This window comes from Lithobates pipiens, unplaced genomic scaffold (genome assembly GCF_037356315.1).
Source record: "Lithobates pipiens isolate NorthernLeopardFrog02 unplaced genomic scaffold, aLitPip1_a1.2 Scaffold_16, whole genome shotgun sequence".
Classification (NCBI taxonomy): domain Eukaryota; kingdom Metazoa; phylum Chordata; class Amphibia; order Anura; family Ranidae; genus Lithobates; species Lithobates pipiens.
The window spans coordinates 572,672,441-572,689,884 of NW_027507748.1; the positions used below are offsets into that span (position 1 = coordinate 572,672,441).

The 17,444-nt window shown below is 43.2% G+C and overlaps 1 protein-coding gene across 1 annotated transcript in view; it reads right to left on the minus strand.

Moving 5' to 3' along the window:
• Nucleotides 1-2,988: 2,988 nt before the first annotated feature.
• LOC143983720 (E3 ubiquitin-protein ligase TRIM39-like) overlaps nucleotides 2,989-17,444 on the minus strand; it is a 29,699-nt gene continuing 15,243 nt past the window's right edge. Inside the window, 2 exon segments of the mRNA XM_077483744.1 lie at nucleotides 2,989-9,097; nucleotides 9,178-9,278. Of these exon segments, the coding sequence (XP_077339870.1) occupies nucleotides 8,571-9,097; nucleotides 9,178-9,278 (628 nt within the window). The 3' untranslated portion in view covers nucleotides 2,989-8,570.

The window sequence follows — 17,444 nt, forward strand, 5'->3', positions numbered from 1 at the left end:
CTAATAATGTGTGACATAATTGGAAATACCACTATTTTATTCTCTAGGGTGTCTGCTTTCAGAAAATATATAATGTTTTGGGGTTTTATGTAATTTCCAGGCCTAAATAGTTTTTTTTTTTTTTAACGTGTGCAAACAAATGCAAAACAACTCTGGCAGATAATGGGTTACAATGAGGCAGATGATTTAGTTAAGTAGTGTAAGGTCCCCTACATTTAACGTTTTACCAAATGACCTTAATTTTCATCAAATTTAAGGTGAATCAGGAAGCATTACTACAAAGATACTATCATTTCAGGCAATGTGACAATGTCTTTCTACAAATTATTCTCAGACAGTAGAAACAAGCAGATATGTAAAGGAATACACAGGCAGTTCTTATTTTGTTGCTACAATATTAAAATGGCAGTACAATGGATAAAACAATAACAAATTACACATTTACAGGGAACATGAAAGAATATATTATTAAATCTTATATTGGATAATTCATTTACCTATAAAATAAAAACAAAAAAAAAATCAGTTTAAGGGACATTACTTATCTTTAGTGAAATATGTTCCCGTGCTGCTGTGTCATCCTTTCACCAAAATCTTCAGCCTCTGATGGCCCCATCCCTGTAATCTTCCATTGTGATGGGAATTAATAGAACTAAGGGGCTGTAGCAGGCAGTCATCAAGAGTGCCCCACTATGCCCACCCTTTTCACCCAGCTCCTTCAATGATACATACATAGTTACATAGTAACATAGTTACATAGTTAGTCAGGTTGAAAAAAGACACAAGTCCATCCAGTTCAACCTTAAAAACAAATAAATAAAATAAAAAATAATCGTACAATCCAGATACCCAATTTTATGCCCACAATTGATCCAGAGGAAGGCGAAAAAAAAACCCAGCAGAGCATGCTCCAATTTACTACAGCAGGGGAAAAAAATTCCTTCCTGATCCCCCAATAGGCGATCGGATTTTCCCTGGATCAACTTTACCTATGTTAGTACCTAGTTATATTATGTACCATCAGGAAAGTATCCAAGCCTTTCTTAAAGCAATCTACTGAACTGGCCAGAACCACCTCTGGTGGGAGTCTATTCCACATTTTCACTGCTCTAACTGTGAAGAAACCTTTCCGTACTTGAAGCTGAAATCTCTTTTCCTCTAGACGTAAAGAGTGCCCCCGTGTCCTCTGGGTTGACCGTACAGAGAACAACTCAACACCAAGTTCACTATATGGACCCCTAATATATTTGAACATGTTAATCATATCCCCCCTTAATCTCCTCTTCTCAAGAGTGAATAAATTTAGTTCCTCTAATCTCTCCTCATAGCTGAGTTCCTCCATGCCTCTTATCAGTTTGGTTGCCCTTCTCTGCACTTTCTCCAGTTCCCCGATATCCTTTTTGAGAACTGGTGCCCAAAACTGAACGGCATATTCCAGGTGAGGTCTTACTAATGATTTGAACAGGGGCAAAATTATATCTCTTTCTCTGGAGTCCATACCTCTCTTAATACAAGAAAGGACTTTGCTCGCTTTGCAAACAGCAGCTTGGCATTGCATGTTGTTATTGAGCTTATGGTCTACCAAAACCCCCAGATCCTTCTCCACTATGGATTCCCCCAGTTGTACTCCCCCTAGCATGTATGATGCATGCATATTCTTAGGCCCCAAGTGCATAACTTTACATTTATCAACATTAAACCTCATCTGCCACATAGTCGCCCAATTAGACAGTGTATTGAGGTCGGCTTGTAAATTGGAGACATCCTGTAAAGACGTTATTCCACTGCATATCTTGGTGTCATCTGCAAAGACAGAAATATTACTTTTGATGCCAGACCCAATATCATTTATAAAGATGTTAAAAAGTAAGGGTCCCAACACTGAACCTTGGGGTACACCACTGATAACCTTAGACCATTCAGAGTAAGAGTCATTAACCACGACTCTTTGAATTCTGTCTTCTAGCCAATTTTCTATCCATTTACAAACTGATATTTCCAAACCTGTAGACTTTACCTTACACATGAGCCGTGTGTGCGGAACAGTATCGAATGCTTTTGCAAAATCCAAGTATACCACGTCCACCGCCACCCCTCTGTCCAAGGTTTTACTTACCTCCTCATAAAAAGAAATCAGATTTGTCTGACAACTTCTGTCTTTCATGAATCCATGCTGTCTGTTGCTTAAAGTGTTATTGTTCAGCAAGAACTCGTCGATGTGGTCTTTTATTAAACGCTCCAGTATCTTCCCAGCTATAGAAGTTAAGCTAACAGGTCTATAGTTACTTGGTAAAGACTTTGATCCCTTTTTAAATATAGGCACCACGTTCGCCCTGCGCCAATCCAGTGGGACTATTCCCGTCATTAATGAGTCCCTAAAAATTAGATACAATGGCTCTGAAATTACAGAGCTCAATTCTTTTAGGATCCGTGGGTGGATGCCATCAGGTCCAGGTGCTTTAGCCACCTTTATTCTGTCTAAGTATTTCTGGACCATATCCCTTTTGAGCCATTGTGGATCATTTGGGGCTGTGTCACTACCACCCCCATTATGGACATGAGCTCCCCCATGCTCTTTTGTGTACACAGAGCTGAAGAAAGTGTTTAATAAATTAGCCTTCTCTTTGTCCCCAGTCACAAACTCTAGATTGTTTTGTAAAGGGCCTACATGCTCAGACTTGACCTTTTTACTATTAATATATTTGAAGAATTTTTTGGGGTTTGTCCTACTATCTTTTGCAATCTGTCGTTCGTTTTGAATTTTTGCATCCTTGATTTCCTTTTTACATATACTGTTAATTTCTTTGTAACATTTAAATGACACTAGTGATCCTTCATTTTTATATTTTTTAAAAGCTCTTCTCTTACAGTTTATAGCTTTTTTAACTTTGGCCGTGAGCCACATAGGTTTTGTTTTTAGCCTTTTAAACTTATTGCCCATGGGAATATACTTTGCAGTGAGGTCCCCAACAGTCTTTTTGAAGAATTCCCATTTCTGTTCTGTGCCCATTGATACAGTTGTGTTACAAATAATAGCAGGGTGTTTAAAAAAAGTGAGTAAAGTTCAAAATCCTTAGAGTAGCTTTTATTTTCATACACACAAATGCATTCAGAACACTGCAGTTTATTCCAAATCAAAATGCCTAAAATGTGTTATTTCTTTACAGAAATTGAAGAAAAAGGAATATTCGGCTTTAAAAAAAAAAAGTGTCTGCATTTTGGTTTACAAACTCAAACATTTACTGTATAAACTGAAAAGTGCGTGAAGATTTAGCTTTCATGTATATCACTGAACTAATATTTAGTTGTATAACCACCGTTTGAGAACTGCTTCACATCTGTGTTGCATGGAGTCAACCAACTTCTGGCACCTGTGAACAGGTATTGCAGCCCAGGACGATTGCACTACATTCCATAATTCCTCTGCATTACTTGGTTGTACCTCAAACAGCATTTTTGATGTCACCCCACAAGTTTTCTATTGGATTAAGGTCTGGGGATTGGGCTGGCCACTCCATAACATTAATCGTGTTGGTCTGGAACCAAGATGCTGCTCGCTTACTGGCGTGTTTGGGGTCGGTCGTCTTGTCGTTTGATATATTCAGACTGATCTATGATCCCTGGTATGCAAAAAAAAAAAAAAAAAAAAGGCCCAACACCATAGTATGAGAAACATCCCCATATCACAATGCTTCACTGTCCTCACAGCTTACCTGTAAAATGCTTTTCCATGATGGTTTTAAGGAGACTCTTCCTAGGCTGAGAACCCAACCTAGAGATTTCAGCTATCTACAGCTGAGATCAGACTCTGGTTTTAGACCTGAGACTGAATGATCTATTCAAAGCAGATCTTCTAATAGGCTAGGACCGCTATGCCTTGAGCCTTTAACCTGGCTAAAGGAGGTGCCAGAATCCTTCAGAACACTCGTAGTGCTGTGGCTAAGTCGAATGGCAGTGCCACGATTGATAAAAATAACTATATATCTCTCTATCAGAGATTTCTGTTAAGCGGGAAACTTTGGCACATGGAAATATGCAACTCCCCTCCTTGCAGGATAGACACAGCTGATTGAATTATGAAAGGTTCGGATGTTTAAGTGCCGATTCAGATCTCCGAGATCTAGAATGGGTATTACCTCTCCGCTTGGCTCTGGGACCTTAAAAGGTTTGAGCCAAAAACCCCTGTTACACTAAGGGAATCTCTGAAATGACTGACTGAGATAACAGCTGATCCAGAGACCAGAAAGAGACACTTCTCTTTTTTTTTTTGGAACCTTAGGAGCATTCTTTGAGGAGACGTTCACTCTTGCATAAGACTGCCGCATCAGCAGCACCAAGGACCCCACAGGCAGCACCCAAACAGGACCCGGACCCTCGGATCGAAAGCCGACTGGGCCATCTGGGCTCTTGAAACTCTAGATGTAACCTAGAGAAGAAAAACACTTCCTGGACGGTAGGCTTGAGACCTTAAAGGAAAACTTCAGGAACCGGGGAACTCTCAGGTTATCCCACAATCCTGGACCTGTGACAGCACCCTGCCAGTAAAAACATTATGGCCTTACTACCAAAAAGTACAGGATCCCAGGGCCCAGCTTTCAAAGAGAAGCATTCGCAAGCAAAAGCTTGTTTCTTCAGATTACGAGGTCCGGGTACCATTCATTTAGCTCATTATAAAAGACATCAGAATGGATCTGGTCAGCATGGCTGGCTCTCATCAAAATACTGCCCTTGGAGCTCAGCACAGCACATCTTTACTTGTGCCCAACACCTTAGACACTGGCGAAAAAAACTGAGGACTCCAAGTAATGGGAGGGGTTATATGGGGGGGGGGGGGAGAGTACACGCCTTAGGGGCGTGCCAGTGTCCAGCAGCACCGATATAACCCACATAGTAATTACTATGGCTCTGTGTCCCGTTGTAAGAAAAGAAACAGTGATTGAGCTGGTTAGAGATGTTAGACTGCTATTATATTGAACACAACTGTACTATAGCTCCATGTATGGAGGGGGCCGACCCATCAATCAACTGCCTGTCCTCCCGTCATAAAACTTGTTTTACTGCAGTAGTTTCTATGAATGGATGAGCTGGGCAGAAAAGGGCAGGCATAGTAGGGTAATTATTATTATTATAGTACAGGATATAAATAGCGCCGACAGTTTAAGGAACGCTTTACATTAGGGCAGACAGTACAATTACAATACAATTCGTTACAGGAGGGAATCAGAGAGCCCTGCTCATTAGAGCTTACAATCTAGGAGGAAGGGTCAAATTATACAAAGGGGTAATAGCTGTGGGGGATGAGCTAATGGAGAAAATAGTGACGTTGCTAGATGGAGGCAGGATAGGCTTCTCTGAAGAGGAAAGTTTTCAGGGATCGCCTAAAAGAGAATACATTTGGAGACAGTCTGACAGATTGGGGTAGCAAATTCCAGAGGATGGGCGAGGCTCGGGAGAAGTTCTGGAGGAGGATATGGGAGGAGGTGATGAGGGAGCCAGAGAGCAGGAGGTCATGGGAGGGAATTAGGTTGGTATTTTGAGACTAGGCTAGTGATGTAGCTGGAGGCAGAGTTGTGGATGGCCTTGTAACTTACTGTTAGTATTTTGAATTTAATTTGTTGGGCAAGCAGCAGCCAATGGAGGGATTGGCATAGAGAGGTAGGAGACACTGTGCAGTTTGTAAGGTGGATGAGTCTGGCAGCAGCATTCATGATGGACTGAAGGGGGGATAGTCTATTTAAAAGGTAAGACAATGAGGAGGGAGTAGCAGTAGTGTCAAGGCGAGAGATAACCAGGGAGTGAATCAGGAGCTTTGTGGTTTCATTGGTTAGAAAGGTACGTCGTTTAGAGATGTTGTGGTGATTGAGGCAGCAAGCTTTGGTAAGTGATTGGACGTGGGGCTGAAAGAAGAGTCCAGAGTTCAGGATAACACCTAGCACACCGACATGTGGGGATGGGTGGATGGTTGTGCCATTGCTCTTGGCAGATAACTCAGGGGAAGAGGCACGTGGGGGAGGAAATATTATAAGTTCGGTTTTGGAGAAGTTGAGATTGAGGAAGTGGTGTAACATTCATACACATATGTCTGTTAGTAAGTTAGTGATGCGTGAAGAGATTGATTGAGTGAGTTGAGGGGTGGAGAGATAGATTTGTGTGTCGTCAGCGTAGAAATGATATTGAAAGCCGTGAGAGGCCATCAGCTGACCCAGGGAAGAGGTGTAGATTGAAAATAAAAAAGAGACCCAGAACAGAACCTTGGGGAACCCTGACAGAGATAGGAAGAGGAGTGGAGGAAGTAGAATTGTAAGTGACACTGAAGGTGCGTTGGGATAGGTAGGACGAGAGCCACTGAAGAACGCAGTCACGGAGACCAAGGGAGTAAAGTTTTTTTGAGGAGGAGGGGGTGGTCAACCGTGTCAAAGGCAGCTGAAAGGTCCAGAAATAGGAGTGCAGAATAGCGTCTGTTGGTTTTTGCAGTTAGTAGGTCATTTGTGAATTTTAAAAGAGCAGTTTCTGTGGAGGGTTGAGGGCAAAAATCCAGATTGAAGGGGATCAAGAAGGTTATTCTTAATGAGGTGGTCACTCAGTTAGTTGTAAACCAGGCATTCAAGGAGTTCAGAGGAAAAGGGGAGCAAGGAGATAGGGCGTAGGTTGTTAAGATTGGTAGGGTCCAAGGACGGCTTTTTAAGTATGGCGGTGACCAGTGCATGTTTTAGAGCATTGGGGAAAATGCCAGAGGTGAGCGAGAGATTGAAGATGTGAGCTAAAGAGTGTAGGGTAGAATCAGAGGGCGACCGTAGTGTCTGAGAGGGAATAGGGTCCAGGGGGCAGGTGGGCGTTAGAAAGGAGTTTAGCAACTTTGTCTGTAGTAGCAGATTTGAATAAGGGGTGTGTCAATTGTACCTGTTAATATGGGGGTCTTAACTGGAGGAGATACCTGTAGAGTGGAGAGTTCATCACGGATTGTATCAATCTTGTTTTTGAAGTGATTAGCAATCTCCTGGGCAGTGAGTGAGTCAGTGGGTGGAGGCAGCGGAGGATGTAAAGTAGAGAGTTGAAGGTAGAGAAGTGTTCATGGGGACTGGATGAGAAGGTGTTAATAAGAGTTGTAAAATAGGTCTGCTTGGCAGTGTGGAGGAAAGAATAGCATTTTTGGAGGGCAGATTGGAATTGGTTGAAGTCTTTGAGACTTGGTCTTGTGCCACAGACATTCAAGAGCACGACTATATTTTTTGAGAATTTTTAGTGTCATCTGTTTGCCAGGGTTGTAGGGGTCGAGGCCTGATTCTGCGTGTAGTGAGGGGAGCAAGCTTGTCCAGGGTGGAGGACAGGGATTTATTGTACATGGAAGTGGCTTGGTTGGGGCAGGACAGGGGAGAGATTTTGTCACAGAGGTGGTCAGTAGCAGAATACAGGAGAGAAGAGTTGAAGTTGCAAAAGTTTCTATGGGTGATGGTTAGGCGATTGGGGGGAAAGGTGGTGGAAGACAGGGAAAGAGAGAAATGAATAAGGTGATGGTCGGAGAGAGGAAAAGGATTGTTTAAGAAGTTGCGTGGAGTGCAAAGGTAGGAGAATACAAGGTCACGGGTGTTGCCATCAGAGTGAGTAGAAGCCTGTACCCCATTGCTTCAGGTCAAATGAAGAGGTTAGGCTAAGAAGTTTAGAAGCAGCAGGAGGAGTGTTTGTATTAGCAGGGATGTTGGAATCACCAAGAAGGATTGTGGGAATTTCCAAAGAGAGAAAGTAGGGTAGCCAGGCATAGAACTCATCAAGGAAAGTCGATAATGGTCCAGGGGGCTGGTAGATCACAACAATTCTTAGGGATGTAGGAGAGAATAGATGTATACAGTGAGCTGCAAATGATGAGAGGGAGGGTAGTGAATAACCTGGAAGGTGCTTTGGGGGAATATGAGGAATCCCACTCCACCTCCTTTGCATCCATTAGGCCTAGGGGAGTGAGTCCAGTGAAGGCCACCCTGGGAGAGGAAAGCAGAGGGGGCGTCAGATTTGTGGAGCCAGGTTTCGGCGAGAGCAAGTAGATTAAAGGAATTGGTGACAAAGAGGTCATGAATAGCAGTGAGTTTGTTGCAGACAGAACAAGTGTTCCAGAGGGTGCAGGAGAGGGGGAGGCTGGCGTTGGGAAGATCCGGATCGGTACCTGCCAGAGCACCTTAGTTCTATTAACACTCACTGCTTATGGCTGCGGTGGAAGGGGGTTTATCGGAGGAGGAAAATTTTGGCAAAAGAAGGACACAGCAGCACAATGGACACTTTTCACCAAAGACAAGCAATATCCCTTGCGCTAATGTTGTATTTTTGTTTTAGGTAAACTTAGGCTTTAAAAATGTACAATACAGTAATGCTTCATTCTAGATGACAAAAAACTGTAAATTTAAAATACTGAAAAAAATGTGTTAAAAACATATAATCCATTAACATGTATAATATTTTAAAAGTTATTTTCTACATAAAGACCATTGCCACATAAAAGTGGAAAATATGAAAAGACATAGCATCTTTGGTATATTGGCACATACAGCAAGGAGCTAAAAAAAATAAAAAATAATTGAAATCTATTCGTCGTCAAGTCTCAATTCTGTTCCCACAGCCCCCACACAAAAAAATGGGAATATTTTATCATGAACCTGGAGAGATTTGAATGTGAAAAGGTGTTCAAAGTGTACAGCATTGTAAAAAGAAACACAGCCTTCATCGCAGTTTAGGTAGACGCCAATCCTTTCAGGGTGTGACCGAGGATTTAAGAGGGTATCAGGATTGGTGAAGGCATAGTATCGATCCATATACATGCCAAGTAGACCTATTGCCCATATTCCACCATTGGGCTCAATTCTAAATGGCCCTTTGCGGCGGACTGATGATTTAGCAACCCCAATTGTCCAATATATGCCACCTCCAACTTCCACTTCCCAGTAATACCTCCCAGATCTGAATCCAGCATTAGCCAAAACACAAGGCTTCGAGTCAAACCTTTCGGCACATGGAAATCGACTTATTGGATCTTCTACATATTTGACACATTTTCGTTTGCAGGTAACCAGAAGATTTTGATTGATTGTTTTAAGGTCAAAGGATAATGGAACTAAAAAGGAACAGGAAAATAAAATGTTATTTTCATTACCTTTATAAAAGGAAGACTTGTACTACATGCAGTAGCCTCACCAGCTTTGGCTTTGTGAAGGTACGGCTGAAACTTGCTACACTGAGGCTGGCTGCATGTTTCGGGGTCTTTGGATTGAAGATGTGAAAATTCAAAATTGGATCTAAAAAGAAAGTAAATCCAGAGTTATGCACTTCAGCAATTTAGAACTTATAGCTAAAGTGATGGTGTAACACACCCATACCACCACCCCCCCCCCCCCCCACACACACACACACACACACACACAAACAAAATTGTTATACTTCTGGAGTTTTGAAGCAAAATAAAATAAATTAAACCAGAACTCCTTTACATTTTTGGTCTTCTTGTTGCTACAGGATATATTGAGAAGAGACTCACTGCCACATCCCAAATAGACAGAGAAGAAAATGGAGGGGTGTCCCCGACACTTTGAAAGCAGTGGTCAAACCAGACAAGAGAGAGTAGAAAAGTATAGTAAAAGTACAAAAGTTTTACTATAATATATAAAATGATAGTGTAAACATCACAAAAACCGAAATTGGTAGACATACAAAATACAATACAGAACCGGTGTCATACACACGGTTGGTCTTGTGGTAGGAGATCAAACCACAGACAATTACATGGAAGATCCCAACATGTTTCAGAATATAATAAACTCCTTCTTCAGGGGAGTAACAACAACAATGGGCGATAGGTGCAGCACGGCATGATGTAATTAAAAGGCAAGGTTAGACATACTCAGAGTGTGGCTACAGTTTACAAAATTCACAACATGGTCTTTTAGTTCTTCCATAATGCCTCATCACATTCCTTGTACCCCAAAGGATGTTACATCGAAGTGGTAGATAGAATAGGGTCTCTAGCTCAAGACAAATTGCATGCAGAATGAGGGGGAAGAGGAGTAGTGACGCTGCCACCAAAAAAGCGCCCACAAGGATCACAAATGCAGGCATGGCCCTAAAACAAATGGTGTAAGCTGTGATATGTGTCCCCATAATATAGACAGACATAGTGGCTGCAGGGTTGTCAGAAATGAGAGAAGTAGAGCACTACAGGGGTGCCACCACAACAAGTATGCTTTAGTATTGGCCCAAACTGCACAGTGTCCATTAGGGGTGTTGAATATATATTCGCAGCATCGATGCTTTGCGTTTCAGACGTTCGCGATTCTGCATCGATGCTGGCAGTTGGGCGAATCAATCCCTGATGTCATCCGTCGCTCTGTGCATTGCTCTGTCTCCCCTAAAGACACACAGAGGCAGAGCCTGCTTGGTGGATAAAGCCTCCTTCCATCCCACCACCATCCCTCTGCCTGATCCTATCCATCCCACCATGCCTCTGCCCCTAATCCCATCCACCCCACCATCCCTCTGCTTAATCCTATCCATCCCACCATCACTCTGTCCACTGATCCCATGTATCCCACCATCCCTCCCTCTGCTGATCCCATTCACCCCCCCCCCCCCACCACCCTTCTACCTGACCCCATTCCCCCAGTCACTATCACTTATATTTTGTGCATTTAGGACAGGAATGCATTTCAGGTCTTTGTTGAAAACAATCTACTGAGCAGCCCAGAACTAGTTTGTGAGAGAGTCAGTCTATTCCACATTTTCACTGCTCTTATGGCAAATAAGTCGTTCTGTGTTTCCTCTAGATGTAAAGAATGCCCCTTCGTTCTCTGTAATGAACTGAAAGTGAATAACTTGTAGCCCTCTTTTAGGATGGTTATGAGAATTACCCTCCCCAAATAGGATACCTCACTAAGAGCAAATGAAAATAAAAAAAAGTTCTTCTGACTGCTTTAATTTGTGGATAAAAACCATTCACAGTAATCGTGATGCATGGCGGAATTGAATCGTGGACAGGATAATTGTAATTAAATTAAATTGTGAGACCAGTGCAGATGGGCACCCCTAGTGTCCATGACCACAGCATCTCAAATCACAGACTTCTGGGACATATAGTCACTGTACAAGTGCTGATGTGTGAGTGCTAAACAAAACCGTTTCCTGCACCCACTGCAAGACAACAGGAAGTAGAAGAATGGAGAAGTCACAAGACTACAAAAATCCAGAAAAAAAAACAACAATCGGGATTTTTGTATTTACCGTAAAGTCCATTTCTTGGAGCCCATTGAGGGAACAGGTAAACGGATACTGTGGAGTTACAGTGCCACCTACAGAAGGGGTGCACAGTGGCCAAAAAAAAGAAAAAACTGTGGACCAGCCCTAGATAACCCATCTTTCTCCCAGCATGTCTTAGTTTTGTGGTAAAAAAAAAAATAAATAAAAAAAAAAACAGTACCAAGAGCATGATCATAAACAGAAGGGTAAAACCTATGTTCCTCAATCGGCTCCAAGAAAACATTTCTTTAATGCAAAACTCCCATTGCCTTTTTCATCCACTAAGACACAGGTACTCAGATTGTAGGGACATCCAGAATCAGTCAAACAAAATGCTAACAGGCCCACAAAAACAGAACTGGGGACTGTCTGCAGCTCAAAAAACTCCCCTGAAAGACTTATGCATGAAGCTTGCACCAGAAAAGGCCTGAACATCAACAGCTCAATTGCTCACCCTGCAGAGGTGGTGACAACAAAAAACACAATCTTGTGAGTGAGAGTCGAAGGGGAATATCTGATCAGTTAAAATGGCGGTTTTTGAAGTGGCAGTAAAAAAAAAAAAAAACATTTAGATCAAGTAAGTCATGAAGGAGCACACAGTTGCCACCACATGGGAGACACCTTGCACAAAAGTCTTGAGCAAACAATGGGAAGTCAGTAATCTCTGAAACAAGATTGCAAGTAGAGAACTGATCCTTAATAGTGCTAAGGTTCAAATGCAAATTCAGTTTCTTTTTTTAAAAGGCCAGGATTCATCCCAGAGATTCATGGATGGAAATGTCTGGTCTTGCACTAATTAGAGTATGCATTCCAAGTGAGGTGACAAACCTTGCAGGATGTAGACTTCCTAAAACGTTAAGCATTGTAGAGCTCACTGATATAAAGATGCCTCTGTCCCTGAGAACCTGGGCTTTACCAGCTCTGTGATTAAAGCCATTTACTGAAGCAGGGTGGCAAGCAGTCTTTAAGCCAGCAGATCTGAACTGTTTGCAAAAGCACAAGTGTCTTGCCAGGAATCATATGAGGTCGGAGTAGCACATCCGTTAGGGGTTATAAGGATCACCAGAATGCCCTGCATCTCGATCCTGTGAAGCAAGGCATAGATCAGTGTATGGATTCCATGGAGCCACCAGAGCATCCACTGCTTCCGCTGTATATCTGTACCTGAAGACAGTTTGCTATTGAAGCAGGAGGTCCAAATCTAGAATCTCCCACCAGTGACACAGATCCTGGAACACCTTCTGGTGTAGGGAACCATCATCCGGAATCCAGGCACTGCCAGCTGAGAAAATCTGCCTACTAAAGGTCTCCAATGAAACAATGAACAGGGCTAGAATGTGAAGTTTTGTACAGGACAGGATTCACTCTACCTCTCTTGCCATGGCTTCGATTTCCACCTTGATGATTTATGTATGGCACTGCTGTGGGGTTGTTCGACTGAATCCGGATCAGATGATCCTTCAGCTGGGAGGTCCACAGTTGCAGGGACATTCAAATTACCCAAAGTTAGTTCCAGAATGTTGATCATTTAGGACTGGGAGCGAAACCAACTTGTAGTCCCTGGAAAACCACCTCTCATAGCCAAGCAACTAAGAAGAATCGGGGTGTCCACAAATACTAAGCCATCCCCTACTTTGGAAACAGTGTGCACACCCTCATGCTGACTTATCTAAGGTTTTGTCTTAACCTTCATGCTGGTTTTGTCTGACTCTGAAGTCCAGGATTTTGAAGGCGGACTGTGCATCAGACTTTGATATAGCTGTAGTGGTCAGCAAGGATGAGCTCCGGCGTGTTCGCATACAGCATGTGCGCAGCCCGCCAGGATGTCGGCACTATGCTGTGATAAATAACAGGCAGTGAGACATTGTCCCGATGCGCGGCTGCAGAGATTGGGAAATGTCTCACTGCCTGTGATTAGCGCAGCGCCGACATCCTGGCGGACTCTGCACGTGCTGTATATGAACACTCCGGAGCTCATCCCTAGTGGTCAGGTTCCTCCAAATGGCCTTAGATACGTCAGCTACAGTTCAAGAGATTAAGGTCATAGACCAGAGATCTCCAAACTACGGCCCTCCGGCTGTTGCAGAACTACACTTCCCATGCGGCATTGTAAAACTCCGACATACACAGACATGACTAGGCATGATGGGAATTTTAGTTCCTGAACACCTGGAGGGCCATAGTTTGGAGACTTCTGTCATAGACAACACAAGTCTCAGCACAGGGCCCGCAAGTGAGAACAGAATTTTAGAAAGGGTCTCCAGCTGCTTGTCTGGGGTCCTAAACTTAAGGTGGATTCTCCAATAGGATGAAGGTGTCATAAACGGGTCAGACCACTTTTTAACAAAATCCTCCTCAAACAGTTCAAATTTGGGAAGTACAACAAGCTTCTTTGGATTTTTTTTTGGTCTCCATAAAGGAAGACCGCAAACAGGGAATGCATCAACAATGTTTTGGTGTGTTTAGGAGCCCTAAAAGGGCCTAAACAGAGGACAGCACTGCTAGAGGGCTGTTCGAGTTTTATGGTGGTGCATATTCCATCAAAGAGAGTTCAATCTTTAAGTTTAGAAATAATGACAGAAGACTGCAACTTCTCAGGTTTAGGGTTGACTGTGAATGATTTGAGAAACTCAGCATTAAACTGTCTCAATGGCTCAAGGCACAAAGGCCACAAATGCAAGAGGCAGATCAGAAGGAAATGCAGGGGAAGGTGCAGGAGTGCACCTATGGCCACTGAGGTCTGGGTCAGCAACCATAGCACCATTTGGCACACAAAATCTTGCAAGACTACAGTGAAAACCTCCCTGGCTACAGTGGAGAAAGTGATCATGTGAAAACTCAGAAGATTATATAGACTCAAGCAAAGGGGCAAAAATGTCAGGCTCCTCAACAGTGTGAGCTGGAGGCACTCAGTACAGTAGGGCTTTTCCATGTTTCTAGAATCAGATATATTCAGGGTACAAGGCTATACCTCAGATGCTCAAGAACTCAGCTGCTTGGGTAGCAGCACTGTTAATTTTGTCGACTAAAACATTTTAGTCGACTAAAACAATGGAGATGACTAAAATACCACTAAAACTAAAATGGCATTTTAGTTAAAAGACTAAGACTAAAACTAAATTGAAATTTGACTTCATACCTCAATACATTAAATAATAACATGAGATTTTTCACTCCAGCAGTATATAATGATTTAAACTAAGTATAAGTGTTTAACTAATCCATTACAATTTAAGTATACCCATTTGATTTTAGACAACTAAAATGAGTTTTAATAGACTAAAATGTACTAGAGATTTAGTCAACTAAACACGGCTAAAACAACTGCAGAAGACTAAAATGGGACTAAAACTAAAATGCCATTTTACTCACAAAGTAAGCCAGGGGCAAGGAAAGCAGTAGCAGCAAGCCAGCAGGGAGTTCATGGACATTTGCATCACTAGAGTGAAGGGGAGTACAATTCCACTGCACACCTGGACAATTTTAGAAGAGCTGTATTCTTGGAGAGGAAATAATGGAGGCAAGTGTAATTATACACATGCAAACATACCTCCAAATGTCCTTCCCACAGCCATTTCCTGGAACACTTCTTTAACCACTTGCCGCCCGCCCTATAGCAAACAGACGGCGGCAAAGTGGTTTCATAATCCTGACTGGACGTCATATGACGTGATCAGGATTATGAGCCGCTGCGCGCCCCCGGGGGCGCGCATCGCGGCGATCGTTGTTGCGGGGTGTCAGTCTGACACCCGGCAACTACGATCTCGGTAAAGAGTCTCCGACGGAGACTCTTTACCACGTGATCAGCCGTGTCCAATCACGGCTGATCACAGTGTAAATAGGAAAAGCCGGTGATTGGCTTTTCCTCACTCGCGTCTGTCAGACGCGAGTAGAGGAGAGCCGATCGGCTGCTCCTCTGACAGGGGGGGGGGGGTCTGTGCTGATCGATTATCAGCACAGCCCCCCCGAGGATGCCCACACTGGACCACCAGGGACGCCACCAGACCACCAGGGATGCCAAGGACAAGGTATGCCACCCTAGACCACCAGGGATTCCAGTCAGTGCCCATAATGGATGCCAATCAGTGCCCACAATGGGCATCACTGATTGGCATGCATTATTGATTGGCACTGATTGGCATCCATTAGTATAATATATTATAATACAATGCCGCCTATCAGTTCCCATCTGTGCCGCCTATCAGTGCCTACCCATGCCCACCTGTGCCGCCTACCCATGCCCACCTGTGCCGCCTAACCCATGCCCACCTGTGCCACCTAACCCATGCCCATCCATGCCAATCCGTGCCAATTTGTGCCACCTATCAATGCCCATCCGTGTCACCCATCAGTGCCACCCATCAGTGCCGCCTATCAGTGCCACATATCGGTGTCCATCAATGCCACCTCATCAGTGCCACTTCATTGGTGCCACCTCATCGGTGCCCATCAGTGCCGCCTTATCATTGCCCATCAGTGTAACCCCATCAGTGCCCATCAGTGAAGGAGAAAACTTACTTATTTGCAAAGTTTTGAAACTGAAACAAAAAAAAAAACATTATTTTTTTCAAAATTTTCAGTATTTTTTTATTTGTTTAGCAAAAAATAAAAACCGCAGAGGTGATCAAATACCACCAAAAGAAAGCTCTATTTGTGTGAAAAAAATGATAAAAATTTCATTTGGGTACAGTGTAGCATGACCGCGCAATTGTCATTCAAAATGCGACAGCGCTGAAAGCTCAAAATTGGTCTGGGCAGGAAGGTGTTTAAGTGCCCGGTATTGAAGTGGTTAAAAGGATAGTTCACCTTTACAAAAAAATGCCTATGCAGGTAAGGGATGTTTGTAGGGTTAAAATAAAGTGAACAGCTCTGACTAAAAATGAATAATACTAGGGATGCACCGAAATTTCACCGGGCGAAAACTGTGTTTTTGCCACATTGCTGAAAGGAAAATATTGGCGATTAAAAGACCCGAAAATGAGGCAGGGCCCCGTCCCTGGTGCCGCCCATTACAGGGGTGTCATCTTGGCTCGCCACCAGGCCTCCCTCCTCCAGAGCGGCAATTTCCATGTATCACAGAGCTGTGAACTGAATTGCCCGGGCAGCAGTAACAATGTCCTGCCTCCTTTGACAGACGGCACACTGATCCAATGGTGGGACATTGAATCAGCGTGTGTGATCACAGGAGACGGGATATTGTTACTGCGGCCCAGACAATTCAATTCACAGCTTCATGACACAGGGAGATCACCGCTCTGATCCGGGCAATGCTAGGTTGCATGAGGGGCACTGGTGAGGCTGCATCCACAGACACATGCTGCATGCACAGACACAGGAAGGTTGCATCTGACGGACACTGGTGAAGCTGCATTGATCTCCTGTAGCATTTCTGCAGTCTCTGACCATCTCCTGTAGCATGTCTGCAGTCTCTGACCGTCTCCTGTATCAGATGGTTAGAGACTGGGGACATGATACAAGAGATGGTTAGAGGCTGCATTTTTCTGGAGCTTTTCTTGCACTAAAGGTGCCAATAATGGGCAACAATAAATTCATATTAATTTAAATTGATGATATTCATTAAAAAGTCAAATACAATTGTATATAAAAATATAAATATTTTTAAAAAACTGTAATTTTTTCGGTTTAGGTTTTGGTCTAGTGCATCCTTCATTTTCGGGCTCGGCACCAAAATGTCCATTTGGGTGTACCCCTAAATAATACCCTTGCTATAGGTGTAGTCCATTTACATACCTCATGAAGCTTGCCTGGAATAATCCCAGGATGTTGCCAAGTGAGGCCTAGTCATCACTGTTCACCTCCATTATCACAGAAGCGAGCTCTTTCTTGGATTCAAACACCCTCACATATTCTCTCTCTCCCCTATTTGCAGTAGCTCTGAGCTCAGTATTTGAGAGCTCACTCCTGTGATGGTGGAGGTGAGTAGTGATGACTAGGCCTCACTTAGCAACATCCTGGGAATATTCTAGTCAGGCTTCATAAAGGTATGCAAGTGGCCTACATATATAGCAAGGGCATTATTCAACTTTAGTCCGAGCTGCAGAGTTTGTTTTTAATATACAGATGCCCCTTCCCTGAATAGGCAGTTTTGTGGTAAAAGTGAACTATCCCTTTAAAGTGGATGTAAACCCACTCTCATCAATTCTAAACTACTGCCA